Source organism: Gobio gobio, assembly GCF_949357685.1.
Source record: "Gobio gobio genome assembly, chromosome: 11".
Classification (NCBI taxonomy): domain Eukaryota; kingdom Metazoa; phylum Chordata; class Actinopteri; order Cypriniformes; family Gobionidae; genus Gobio; species Gobio gobio.
Window position 1 is genome coordinate 36129393 of NC_137104.1, and position 15226 is coordinate 36144618.

Sequence of the window (15226 nt, forward strand, 5' to 3'; positions counted from 1 at the left end):
CAGAAAACTCTTTCTGAACAAGTGACAAGTGAATTGTCACTTGTGTGTTTTTTTAATTAAATATTTTGGCTAATTTGATTATGCTTTCATCTACCTGTGACCCAGCTAGCGCAACTACGTTGTGGACATTTTTATGTTAAGAAAACATTTACATAAATATAAATAAGCGCCATATATCAGCATTCTAAAGTTGTCACGGTGGTGGTTGCAGCAAGAGAGTAGTTTAGGCAGGATGTAATTGCAGCAGACAGTTTTATTAACTCTTCAAACAAAATAACAAACATGCAGGAGAACACAAGAGACCGTAAAATAACTACACACTGACGCAACACTAGAATGGACAAAGAACCTCTCAAACTGAGGGCTATATATACAGAGTAAGAATAAAAGAACAGGTGGGGACTAATCAATCAAGTAATGTGTAACCATGATAAAAAAATAAAAAGCGGGAACATAGGGAACAAAGGCACACAGAAACTGCAAACATAAACCTCACAAGAGGAGATCAATCTGCCTTACCTGTAGGTAACTTACACCTAAATGTTCATAACTTTTTTAGTTAGTGATTTCTTGTTCTAAAATGGTCTTACCTTGCATTCCATGTTTTAAAAAACATAAACATAGTTCTGTGGCTTGGTTGTATTTTGGTGATATATTCTTTAAACTATTTTCATTAAGAAAAAAAATAATTTAGTGTTATTTAACATGTAAATAAAATCTTCCAGGAATGTAATTGGGCCTGGTTTTGCAATTTAGCTTTTGATTATGTTTGGTAATCCAATATGTAAACTGCACATCATACTTTGTTTACATCCCCCGCCCCCTCTGCCCCTTTATGATTATTGTTGTTTTAAAATCTAGCTTCTACCAGGCCCGGAGTGGCCATAGGGAGAATCTGAAGAATTCCCAGTGGGTCGCTCATAAATTGACCCTTCGCAAAGACCCACCCCTCTTAGTTACTGTTGCTACATCTGACAAGCCATGGTGCTCTCACACCACACATCATGTTCTCACGCAGTGGAAAATGCATCGTGGAGCAAAGATGACACTGACAATGCACCGGCAGACAGCACAGAGCAGGTCACTTTTGATAGTCTCAGCTTTTTTTTAAGAAATTCAAACAATAAATACCATTTTGTGACTCTTTGTTGTGTGGTGACAGATAGTTGTAGCTCCTCAGTTCAAGCGGCTCATGAACCGATCATCTCTTCCTACTAGTTTATACCACCAAATAAAAATGAATGAATATCAGAAGGAATGTTGTTTCAACCGCGGAAAGACATCAGTACACACCATTTTTCAAGTTCAAGTCCACCAACGTCAATCTACTAACTCTCCTGACTTTGTCAGACAAAATAATGGATTCTCCATTATCTATTATTGGTCAGATGGCCTGTCAATCAAACTCCCGGCGAAGGGTGAATTGGGCCGGTAGTACTACTTTGACATAAAGGCAATTTCACACGGGATGCAAAAAGTGCAAGTCTCTAGTTCATTTTTAATGAGACACGCAGAAAGCAGCAAATTGCAGGTGGTTCTAGTCACTTGTGCATGCACAGATCTTTGGTAATTTTTAGCTGTGACCATTAATATGTTTTATTGTAAATGTTTGCTTAAAAAGTTTAGGATGGGCTTCTACCAAAATGCAAGGCTGTGAAAACATCTTGTACTAGGAAAAGCAATCCTGTAGCTCAAACTGTAGGTAATGATTTCCAGGAAAGCATGCACTGATAAAATGTATGCCTTGAATGCAATGTAAGCTCGCTTTAGATAAAGGTGTCTGCCATATTTTTAAATGTATAGGAGTACTATTTTACCGTGTAGAAATCCATTTAACTGTAGATTTCTGCTTCCTCCAATTAACAGCAAAAGATGAAAGATTCCATCTGGTCTTGCTTGAACGGTTTGGACGTCCAGATATTCCTTGTTTAGTCCCTGTTCGTTACTGTATTTAGCTCAATGATTTGTTTTGCACTTCCTTAAGAAGTGAAGAAAAAATATTGAGCACTGGCACTCTGCTCGGTGACCCTGAGTGGGTGGACCGTGAAGTCCTTTTGATGACATCATGGATGTAGAACTTTTAATGAGTGATCATGGGTTCAGGTACAAATAAAGATATATAACAGGCTCTGAAATTGGCTAACACTGCCTCTGATGACTCCACTACAAAATCAAGGGTCACAGGCTCCTGGTTTTAATTCACAGGAAAAGACAGTCAGCTTTTTTGGCCGATCCAGACTGGCAGAATCGATCAGTGGCACTTGGACACACACACTTACAGTGATGACACATGCAGTAATGAAACCCTGCATCCCTCTGTACGGCGAAACACAACGAAAAAGCGTTTGAAATCCACTGAGGCTTATTAAGAGGAGAGTGAAAAGCAGTGGACTCTACTTGAGTGCTGCTGTAATACAGACCTTCTTGTCTCCGAGATGCTCCCTTAAATCTGCTCCAATTACAGATTGCTCCTCTGGTATCCTTTCACATCTGCCCTTCAGCTGCACTATACACACACACAAACACACACACAGATACAACACACATGCACACATAGACATGAGCCCTCTTGTCCTTTTCCTTTCATCTCCTTTGTTCTTCATTCCTTTTCCTTTCCTATCCTATCCTGGCCATTTTCCATTCTGTTTCCTTTTCCTCTCCATGCCTCCTTTTCCTTTCCTTGTTCATTTCTATTCATTTTCCTCTCCATTCCTCCTTTTCTCTTTTCCTGTCCTGGCCTATTTCCATTCCCTTTCATTTACTCTTCTTTCCTTTTCCTTTTTCTTCTTTTCCTTTTCATTTACTCTTCTTTCCTATTCATTATCATTTTCCTTTATTCTTTTCTTTTCCTGTACCATTTCCTCTTCTTTTTCTTTTCCTAATCAATTTCCATTTATTCCCTTGATCTTTTCTCTCCTTTCCTCTCCCTTTCCCTTTTTGACCCTTCCATTCCCTTCCTTTTGCTCTCTATCACTACCCTTTCTTTCCCATCACTTCCCTTCCCTCTTCATCCACCTACACATCGTTACCAGTATGAGTGATTCCGTTTTTTAATACACTTTGACACATTACCACATAAAGTTCAGTATATGAGCCCTACTGTGGCCTTACCCTATCCACCTCCATTTTCACCCTCCTTATCTCATTTTCAACCAGCTGTTAAGTTCAGCCTTTTTGTTTCTCTAATGGCATGAATGTTCATTGGTTTTGCTTCTGAGACCATGATCTCTTGATGTTTATTAATATTTGATTGTCAAATGAAAGATTGTGGCCATTACAACGTGGATTATTATTTAATGCTGCAGGGACGTGGAAGGCTTGGTTCTCTTATAGGGATTGTCTGATTATAATAAGAGAGGCTGTGATGAATATTGCTGGCTTGTTACTGCCTGAAGCTCTGGACAAACTGATCTAATAGCGGTGTTTGCGCATCTGTTACGGACCTGGTAGTGTGCATGTGTGAAAGTTCATGTTCAGGTTAATACAAAGTGTTATTTTTATATATGTAGTCATACCGAATATATAGTTAAGGAATACAAATGGTTTAAAACTCTCTCACTTGCTCATTCACTTTAAACCTGCTTCAATACGCACATAAATCATTACACATAAAAGGAATTTATTCAGGCCATTATGCTGAATATATAGAATAACATGTCTGCAGGGTGTAACAGTACGTTTTAGCATAAATATTTTAGTAACACTATTTTTGTTTTTACTTTGTAAATTGTAAATTAATGAGAAATACTGATGAACTACATGTACTTAAAAGTACTACTTGAATTGTGTAGAGTTACTTGTACTTACATGTCATAGTTATTATTGTTGTAGTCATTCGTATTAATAAGTTAAAGGGATAGTCAAAAATGAAAATTCTGTCATCATTTACTCACCCTCAAGTTGTTCCACACTTGTATGAATTTCTTTCTTCTGGTGAACACAAAGGAAGATATTTGGAAAATGTTTGTAACCAAGCAGACCTCGGCAGCCATTATAGTAGTTTACCCACTATGGTAGTCAATGGCTGTGTCCGAAAACCTTATCAGAAAATGGCTTGTAAGGCAGCGTTTGTGCATGAAGGCACCTCACGAAACTAATTTCGGACAGACTTCTTAGGCAGTGTAACAGTTTAATGATCTACAGCAAAATAGAGAGACCTTTGGTGAGAACTAAAAAATACTTAATTACTACATTATCAATTTCTCGCTAGAAATGAGATCAGAAGTGGAAAATGTTGGTAAAAAAACGTACATTTACACAAACTGACCAGCAAACGCAACTTTCGGACGCCATCTTTTTTTCCCAGCTCAACTGTCACAGAATGGAAAGCACAGGATTGTGGATTATCAAAGGCAGTGAAGGATACATGTATGCTGCCTTCAAAAATCGATCAGATGAAGACATCTCAGGAGACAGGAAGTGATGTTTTCTTTAGTGGACAGTTTGTGTTTATTTGATTTGCTCGCATCACTTCATCAGCGGTCAGACTGTTGTTTTTAGAATTTGAAACTATCAGAGGATTCCTGGTGAATGTAGTGTTCTTAAAGATGTTCTTAAAGTAGATGACATAAAAATGAAATGCACTGCCATTTAAAAGTTGGGGTCAACATTTAAAAAGTAAATATTATTTAGAAAAGAACTTACTACTCAAAGAATTCTGAAAATGTATCATAGCTTCCACAAAATATGAAGTAGCACAAGAATTTTTGACATTAATAATAATAATACAAATATTTCTTGAGAACTAAATCAGCATATAAGAAGGATCATGTGACACTGAAGACTAAAGTAATGAAAATTCAGTTTTGCAATCACAGGAACAAATTACGTTTTAAACATAAACATAAATAGAACATTTATTTTAAACCGTAATTGTGTTTCATAATACCAAGTACTTATAGAAATATTTACTCAAAGTAAAATTGAAAGTAACAATCTTAATAGTTACTTGAGTATGAGTAAAAAGTATCCAATGAAAAAACTACTCAATAGTAACTAGTTACTTTGTAACTATATATATAAGCACAAACCATGATCAAATGCACATTGACAGATCTTCCATCTGTTCTCCAAAATGTAATCAAATGTATATTTCGGCAGGTGTGCGTAAACTGGTTAACTGTGTGTAAGCAAAGGCGTTCGTTTCCAAGACGAAGGTCACAGGAGCCGCCACGGTGCAATGCCCATGAATTACCGCGGGACGGCCGGTGTTCATTTCATACACTGTGAACAATGGTAGCTTATTTAATGTATACATTAAGATATATGTAAAAAAAAAAAAAAAAAAACGGATAAAAAAAATGCTACATACTTTGTAGTGGTGTTATAGTGGCGTAATAATCTGTTTGGTTGTAAAATGTATTAGCTGTATGAATTGAAATCAAATGAAGCTATACCTGTGGAATCATTCACAGACAGCATACGCAGTTCAACTCAAGATCTTCGTCGCTGGCAAACAATAGGATGCATTTGCAGATTTGCTTTTAATTGTAGGTCCACTGCCACTTCATCCAACACTCCGAGTGAGAAACTACGCATTTCTTAACATGTATTGCATTAAAATAAAGTAACGAGAGGACCGTCGCCAAACGTAACAAAGTAAAAAGTACAGTTTTTTCATTAGAAATGTACTCGAGTTAAAGTAAAAGTACCCACATTTATATCTACTCTTAAAGGTACATTTTTTTCCAAAATAATACTTGAGTAAATGTAACAAATAAATGTACTTTGTTACTACCCACCTCTGTATAATACTGCTTTTACTGTATTTTTGATCAAATAAATGCAGCATTGGTGAGCATAAGAGACTTCTTTCAAAAGCATTAAGTGGCTGGTAACAGTTTTATATCATTTGTTTTACCCTGAAGGATACATTTGTCTGTTTTCTGACAGTATGACAGTGACTGTGAACACAGTCAGACCTTCACTGAACATGAAGATAATACTTGTTAAATTGAAAACATATACTTAGGCAGCCTGTTTTGTTTTCAATTGTTTTGTATGTTTATACTCTTCATATCCCACAACTGCAGTCAATTTTTTGTGGTTTATCGTCTTGTTTATTAGTGGGCGGTATATTTCCATTCACCTGAGAACATGCAGTTCTGCATGACTGAGACGGAGAGAAGAAGAGAGAAAATATGTTTTATACCACTATAATTGGCTTTAATGTTTCTCAGTCTAATGATGATCTCTTAAATATTTTAATCCAGCTGTCTCAGAGCTCTCGTACCTGGCTGCATGATACACCATTATCTAAGACATTCGTGACCTCTAAACATCTGCGAGAAGATGTTTTTGCTAACTGTGTTATTGTACGTTTCCCCTCTGTATTTACTTTCTAAAACGCACCATTTTGTGAGCATGTTTTATACTGTGGTTTTACTGTACCATAGTACCACCATCTTTTAAAGATTTATTGATGGAATCGAAGGACTTCCATCCCGTTGTCTTGTTTAATTAGGTTTTAACCGATTTTGGATGCACCACACTTTATCTATCATTTAACAAGACAGGCACCTGCCCTTCTCAGCCCTCAAATGCACTTGCATGCAGAGCAAATCCTCGACAGTTAATGCGAGTTCCCCTTTCCCCTCTGCCAGGTGTCAGTGGTCCATCTGTTAAAGACCGTGCGCCTGCTGAGACTCCTGCGCCTGCTGCAGAAGATGGACCGCTACTCCCAGCACAGCACGGTGGTGCTGACCCTTCTCATGTCCATGTTTGCACTGCTGGCCCACTGGATGGCTTGCATCTGGTACATCATCGGCAAGAAGGAGGTGGAGAGCAACGCAGACACCTGGGATATAGGTGAGACTGGCATACAAAATGTACTCATTGACTCACAGACAGAAAGAAAGTGTATATGTGTGAGAGAAAACCAACCTAGGCTCCCTGGAAAACATGCTTCTACCTACATTTTAGCAAGAACATACCTATACATACGATTCATGGCTGTAAAACACCAACAACCTTTAATCCTGCTCACACAAATAATGATTACAGGAGCAGATTAGTGATCAATAAAGACTTATTTTCCCTTGGTTCCGTGCACAACACTTATGACCTAAAAACACTTCTACCATAGTGCATGATTTTTAAACTAGTTCTTTTTGACATTTGAATCTGAGGTGGGCAATATGACCAAAATCTTATTTCACAGTTTGATACATTTTATTTTGGAGGAGTTTGTGTGGCTGGCTGGCTGTCAGTCACCGCACCGGTGTGGATACTGTACTTCGGAATCTCAGATTCTACATCTTGGAATTATGACCAAAATATCCCGTAACCCACAAAATGTCATCTGACCAAGTAACATGTCTGCCACTTTTATTCTGACCAACTGAGAAAAAAAAGCATTACAATAAATTGTGCTACCAACAGTGATATAAATCTAACGATCGCTTAGCTCATATCACATCAAACCGTGCACATTTTTATTATTGTTATACTTTGTTCTGAAATTGTTCTGAAACAGCATTGAGTGTGTATTGCGTGTGTATGTGTATTCAGTGTGTATTAGTGTTACCTGTAGAAGTGTAGATTTCAATTTCTGTACAGTCTAATCTTTTGCTTTTGACTACGGGTGAATCTCCAGTTGTCACTGATTGTCATTTGGACCTTTCTGGATTACAATCCGCCATCAAATTGATACGTTTAATTATTCCAGCTGCTATGAGAAAAGGCTATAAATGATCTGCCACCTGCAGCATCCTCATATGCGATATAGCCTATTCGTATACAGACATGACGCAAAGACCAGTACCACTCAATTATTACACATTATTACAAGCGCACCGTTATGAATCGGGCTAACGTAAGAAGATTTTGAACACTGGCTGGTTATATACTTGCTCAAATTGATTTTGGATCATTTAAACCAAAATACAGACTGCAGCTTTAAATAAACTTAAATAAATGTTTTTCAAAGGTTTATTTAACCCTTAAATGCATGACTGTTTTGCCAAGCATTCGTACATATTCGGGTCTTTAGTGACCCGGATCTATATCTAACATGGATAGATCTATACCTGTTGTGATAAAATATTATATATATATATTAGAGTAACAATTACAGAAGAAAACAATAAAACATATTTCGTTAACTTTTGGAGCTTGTAAGGGTTCAGTTTGAGCAGATGTTTTATACCATCTTCACTGTCCTTGTCAGAGCTCATTTCCCAGTACATTCAGCATCTGGCTCATATTCGCCATCTCACGCATATTCTCAAAACTCATTTTCAACGTCTTCAAAATAAATATTTTGATCACTGACAGCTTCCTTCACCAGATCCATCATCAAGTGACAGTGACACTAATATTTGAATGTGTTCAGTACTTGCTCTGCAGTAAATCGCTGAGCCATTTCAAGTTTTGCAGATTATAATTATTATTGTGTAGTTTTCTGTCTAAGGTAACTATGAGTGAAACGTCACTTCATCATTGTGAATCAGACATTGCCACCTTGTGGAATAAAGGTGAATTGCACTTATTTTGTCATTATAGATTCATTTATTATTGTGCAGAAGAAAAAAAAAGTACAATCTTACACACCTTGGGTTGTTAGCGACCCTATACAATTTTGACAAAAAACTAGTGGAAAAACAGGCATTCAATTATAAATGTTTTTTTTTTTCTTGTTATATAGTTTAAAATGGATTGATTGAGGAATACTAAGGTTGATGTCTAACTTTTCAAAAAATTAATGAGGAGGAGGGTAGTGAATGAGGATGAGGGTATTTCTTATTAGATACGTTATATTAAAGATAAGTGATTCAATTCAATTTACTGACACACACCTGGTTTTTACCCAACTGTTTACGTTAATATAAAACATTTTTACATGAATACTTGTCACAATGGGCATTTTGACATTGTGTGTCAACCTGATCATTCAAGCGCAATAAGATGTGAAAGAGAACTGAATTCGCAATTGCATGCTGTCTGAGAGAACTGGATTTCTGTGCGTTAGTCAGCATGAGCACCAAACACATGGAGTTCTTTTTTCACTGCTTATTGCACTTCATAACTTTATTAAACATCATACACGTTCTGAAATTGTGATTGGATGCTGTCTAAGAGAGGCGGCTTTCTGTGTGAGTGCTTCAGCTTTGTGTCAGTTAGCACGAGCACCAACTGCATTGAGTTCTTTTTCACAACTTACTGCTCTCAACATCAAGCACATCCCACTCTTTATTTTTTCATTCATGCTTGTTTATCACTCTTTTGTATATATAACTTTAAGTAGTACTGTGCTACGCGGAGACACTTCATACCATGGTCACGATATATACCGTAGTACCGCACAGCCCTATTTGCAATCAGCTCTATATGTATGGCTTTTCTGAAGTAGTAAACTTGCTCAGTAGCTCACATGGTACGGCCATGCACTTACAAGGAAGAGCGCTCAGGTTCAAGTCCAATGAAACACTTGTCATGACACTAATCAAATACACTCAAATACTTTTAGAAGCAAGCTAAAATGGCATGGTTTCTTTAGTTGATGCGTTTTTTTTTTTTTTTTTCACGTTTGCTTTTGTATTGGTTAGGTTCAGTGTAGGGTTTAGTGTAGATATTTTCAAATGCGACAGAGCATTGACCTTTTAGTGCCATTCACCAAACTTTTCTGAACTGCCGCAATACGTACAACAATCAACATAATGTAACATTTCCAGAATTACATTCACATGTTTCAGATAAATCTGAACAATTTTTTTAGCACCACATTGAAAGTGTTGCAAATGTCACCACAGGCATGTTTTCCAGTGAGTCTGTGTTGGAAAAAGCACTAATAGTAGCTAATAAATGCCATCATTTACTCACTCATGACCAAACCTGTATGACTTTTTTTCTTATGTGGAACACAAAAGAAGATATTTTAAAAAATGATTCAACTGCTTTTATCTACACAATTAAGGTCAATAAGGTCCAAAACAACATTGGAGCCCACTGACTTTCATTGTATGGACAAAAAACACTGAAACATTTTTTAAACCAAGATTGAAACGACATGAGGGGGAGTAAATGATGGCAGACTTTTCATTTTGAGATTTAATTTTTGAATTATTGAACCGAAGCAATCATGCAACAGTGTGTTAATTGATTCAAAGCAAGTCTGGCTCTCCAGTTTGTAATGGATTTGTAAAAGTTGCATTATAGACATAATATGAATGGATTTAATCTGATGCGTTTGGAGCAAGAGAGAGAGAGAGAGAGCGATGATGAAGACATCAAATGATAATGGGAAGCAGAATTTATAGTTACAGAAGAAGCATGATAAGCCTGACACTGTTAGATGGTGTTATGGACAGTGATAGTGGAGCAGGAAGATAGGAAGAATGCACCAGGAACAGCAAGCAGCTAAGTGAGTGAAAGAGTGAGTGAACGGCAAACAAACCAGTCACCCAGACGTCGTGTCACGGGCCTCTCTCTCCATCTTAACTGCAGGAGGGGCTGTAATTATGCCCAGTGTGCTGCTCTAAGGGTCCATAATGACAGATCGCTGTGAAAGTACCAGCATTCCCACCGCCCGGTCCCCGATCAGTATTGATGGAAAGTTGCTGCTTCCCCTCACCATCTGACCACTGACCCCCGCCCTGCTCTGATGGGCAGTTACTATAGCAACACTGGAATATCCTCTCTGGTACCCTGATTTAGATAGTGTGGTATGTGAGAACTGATGGGTCCTCCTTATCAGCAAACACAAGAATTGTTTCATGAAGATGGCAAACTGTTTGATAAATTGCCTTGGTGTGAATCCCAAACAACTGCTGTTAGTGGAGAACTGTTTGGGGTTCACAAGATGTTCCTTCTGCTTTTCATGTAACCTGTTCAGGTATGCAGGTCTAAAAAAATGTACTAATGTGATAGTACCATGGTACAGTGATGTATCAGATTGAAATACTATGGTGCAGAATGAATATTATTCATGGTGTTTACATTGTACAGTACCTGTAAAAGTTTGTAAACATTACAGTAAACTTTAAACTTGGGGTATTCTAGAATAATACAAAAAGAATAATAAATAATAGAATAATAAAAAAAATCTGTCATTATTTACTCACTTTTTAATTTTTTATTGAAACTGGTCAATTGCTTTTCAGATTGACAAATAAATTGGCATGTATAAAACAATTTAATTCATGTTTGAAAATGCTGTCAAATGTAGCAACAAAATAATACAATAATAAATGATTTTCTAAATTGACAAATTAGACAAACTTGTTTAAAAGTAGATAAGATTTTTTTAAATGTTCTCATGCTCACCAAAGCTGGATTTATTCATTAAATAATACAGCAAAGCAGTAAGATTATTACACATTGTTACAATTTTAAAGATTTTAACATATACATTTTTTATATTGAATTTTAATATATTTTAAGACGTAATATATTCCTGTCATGGCAAAACTAAATTTTTAGCATCATTACTTCAGTCTTAAAGGGTAACTTCAGTGATTTAGCATTAAGCTTTGTATTTAAACTGGGTCATTTATGTAGTAGAAATGTGAAATTATTTTTGAATTTGGTGCCTTCTAGACTGAGAAAAGACAGAAAATGTATTTTTGTCTCATGTGGATGAAAGACAACAACTCCCAGAATGCACTTGCTTCGCTGCCCTACGAGGCCACTCCGTACACCGTCGTTTTGATCCTCATAGTAATACAATCATTTCGTTCAGTTAGAGAATAAACACTACAATTAAAAACTGAACGCTTGTTTTCAATAAAGTGTGAGTGAACCGAACGAAAGTCACGTCACAGATGCAGCAGTGTCAGATTTCCTTCATCACGAAGAGCAGAGACGTTAAGCGCCAGTCTGGCACGTTTTCAGATCGCATATGGAAGATAAATTATCACAGGAATTCATTGAAAAGTTGAAACACTCACTTTACTCTGCACCGCGCTCCGTTATTATGAATGTCCGTTCGGTCGTCTGTCTTAACGTTACATTCTGTGGGTGAGATCTCTCCCCTATGGGTGGGTTGATAACATGCGGAACAGCTCTATCTAGTGACTGTAGTCTTTGCCTCTGGCCGATATGACGATATTTGCGTCATCGGAGGAATTTTTCCAGAAATAAAATGCATAATTCTCTCGTCTCAGAAAGTACCATAATTTTAATATACTACCGGGTTTCTACTGATACAAAGCCTAATGCTAAACCACTGAAGTGACCCTCAGTCTTAAGTGTCACATGATCCTTCAGAAATAATTCTGATATGATGATTTCTAATATGCTGAATGTCTTTATCGTCTCCATGTAAACAACAAAAACATAAATTTGTGAAAATGGTGATGTTATGCGCATGTGTAGTACATGTTCATGCATGCGTATTACATGTCCGTGGGGTGTTTCTTTACAAAGTGACATCGCAAACTACAGATCTGGCATACATAATACAGCCTTTTTCGCAGATCCGTGTGAACGTGGATCGCTTTTAGTACACCACTCATTGTTGTGTAAACATACCCTGAGTAACCAAGGAAACTAACTGAAAACACAGGAAACTAAATTAACTAAACTAGTGAAAACCCACCCAAACATGCAAAGATCACCCGTGACACAAAATTGAAAACATTTGTGCTTAGGGATGGGTATCGTTAAGGTTTTAATGGTATCACTACTATGGTTGGGTATCGTTTGGGTTTTTTTCAATGCGGTGCCAAACCGATACTTTTAAAACGGTACCGGTGCCTAAATGGTGCCTGAACCGATACTTTAAAAAAAAAAAAAGAGCCACAAAACGAGGTGGATGAGATTAAAGAAAGGCTTTTTATTGATTTTTTTTTTAAATTATTTAAATTTAACAATTTATTACAAGTTTAAAGTATACTTAAATATATAAATATAAATAAATACAAAACACAATTTACTTAACAAATTCACAGTACACACACAACAGGCCTAATTTAACTCTAAATAACAGTTACAGTAATAACAGCAGTAGTTTGTATTCTTGGTATGCTACAAACCAGCTTCAAGCTTCAGCTTTATTTTGCAGAAATATGACTATATTCTCTGGCTAAATATTTTAGAACGCATCGCCTTATTGTTTCCATGGCGACGCGTCATGCATGCTTCTCACATGACACAGCTGCCACAATAGCGCTATATGACAGCTCAGCTGTATCGGGAATATATTCACAAACTTGCTAACTATGTCATGAACTATCTGATATTCTGATTTTCAAATATGTGTGAGTGAATGTGTGTTAGTTGATCTATGCTGCGCGATGGGCGGCGCCATGTTAGTTTGCGCCTCAGAGAATCGGATCTGTCAGATTTAGCATAAATTAATAATTAATTCACGTCTCACGAAATGCATGAAAGTAAGTGACCGGTGAACTGGGAGAAGATTAGAGTAAACTATATAGTTACTATATAATGTGTATCGGGTATAAATAAAACACGAAGTCAAGTTATAACTGTCTGAAAGGATTGTTTTTGCCGCTTCCATAGACATCAGTGTGTGTTTTTTGCTAGTACTTATGAGCATTTAAATGTCTAAACACTGAATTGTTGTGATGAGCGCTGAGCGTGTCTGTCTCTGGCTCACTGCCAGCCAAAGCGCGAAAGTACGTTTGAATTTAAGTGGCACTGAAATGAGGCACCGAAATCTGCGTTCAGATTCGGTCCAGTATGCACTCGGTACCCAACCCTAATCACTACTCTAACCGATACTGCTTATCGATCCGGTTCTTTTTGTTATATATTTTTAAATTTGAAGCTACACTGTGTAACTTTTTTAGTCTATTCTTAGCTAAAAACACTTAGTTCTTTCAAAAATATATGTGCTCATTAATGTATATTTACTTCTTTCAAGTAATAAAGTATCCTCGTAAGTTTATAATATGCCATTGAAAATACATAAGGTAATGGGATCTAACGGTGGTCGCCATGTTGCCCCTCCATCTTGAAAGTACATTAGCCAAAGAGGGACATACCTGTAAATTCAAGCTTCGTTTTAACCGGTTTTAACACTCGATGGCACTGTACAAAATTCCCTGCCTCGCGCATGTGCTCGTCAACTTGTTCAGACTTGTCTGGTGCATGCGCAGAGAGTTTTCATCTCAGCAGCGTCCAGTAATAGAGTTATACAGAGTTTTTCTGGCTTGTTTATTCCTCAAAAGTCTGTTTTTCCTTGTGTGGTATTTCTGTGCGTTAATAACTCCGTAAGTAATAATAGTTATTGTCATTGTAGATGTGTTTCAGAGTGTGTCATCGCGTAATTCAGTTGATGTCACCTCAGAAGTATTTTTGTGTCAACATACAATAGCGTAATGCTCACCTATTTGAATAATCATTCAGTTATTTTGTTATCAACAATGTTTATTCGTTTATAGAAAATATTTGCTTGTAATGTATGTTGATGGAAATATGTATCAGGTCTGATCGGCATATTAACAATTGTTATACAGAGCGCACTGCAGTGCTAAAGCTGCGCACACACTTTGATAACCCGTCACTGCTTGTTAGCAGCAGCAGCGGCAGCTCCGCTCCTTTTAATGCAGCTGCATTTAGCGCCTATATATGGTACAATAAGCTCTGGTTTACGGTTACATTATACAAATGTAACTTATAAGTATAGTTATACAGTTCTTAACTGTGTATCTTCTGTCATGTCATTATCATGTATATTTACCATCCTTATTTGTTCTCTCACAGAAACCACATTTATGTACATATCCACGCAAACCTGTTTATGCCTTGCAATTGGATGACTGAATAAACATTACTATCATCAAAGTTCACTCTGGATTAGCTGCAGTTCTTTCTAGGCGAATAATTAGGCCAGTTGAGTTCCAACCATCCCACTGTGCACAGAATATCCCACAGGCACCGTGTCGAATGTGGACGAGGTCGGACTGGAAGCCATGTTAATCTTGGACTAAATCGGCCACCGTAGGAGTTGAAACGAAATCGGAATTGAGAGGAACAGAAACTAAAATTCACTGGATGGTCATATACCTTTTCACCACTAGATGGGGGAAAATATCACACAGTGTAGCTTTAAAAAAACCTAATTAAGAACATAATTAACATTGCTTTATAATCTGAAAATTTAAATATCTATAGCAAAAGAAACAGCAATGTTTGAACAAAACAAATATAAAACATCTATTTGTAAATGGACCAGTGTGCTTTTTTTTGTGTGTTTTATATGCATAAGATAAGATACAATATAAGTACAAAGAAACAAATTGCAAACAAATGTTAAATAAATACA

At 36.8% G+C, this 15226-nt stretch overlaps 1 protein-coding gene across 1 annotated transcript in view; it reads left to right on the forward strand.

The window, feature by feature from the left end:
* kcnh8 (potassium voltage-gated channel, subfamily H (eag-related), member 8) overlaps positions 1 to 15226 on the forward strand; it is a gene marked incomplete at both ends in the record, with an annotated part of 95082 nt that overhangs the window by 52482 nt on the left and 27374 nt on the right. Inside the window, one exon of the mRNA XM_079828542.1 lies at positions 6603 to 6807. Coding sequence (XP_079684668.1) covers positions 6603 to 6807 — 205 coding nt within the window. The remainder of the gene's footprint in view (positions 1 to 6602; positions 6808 to 15226) is intronic.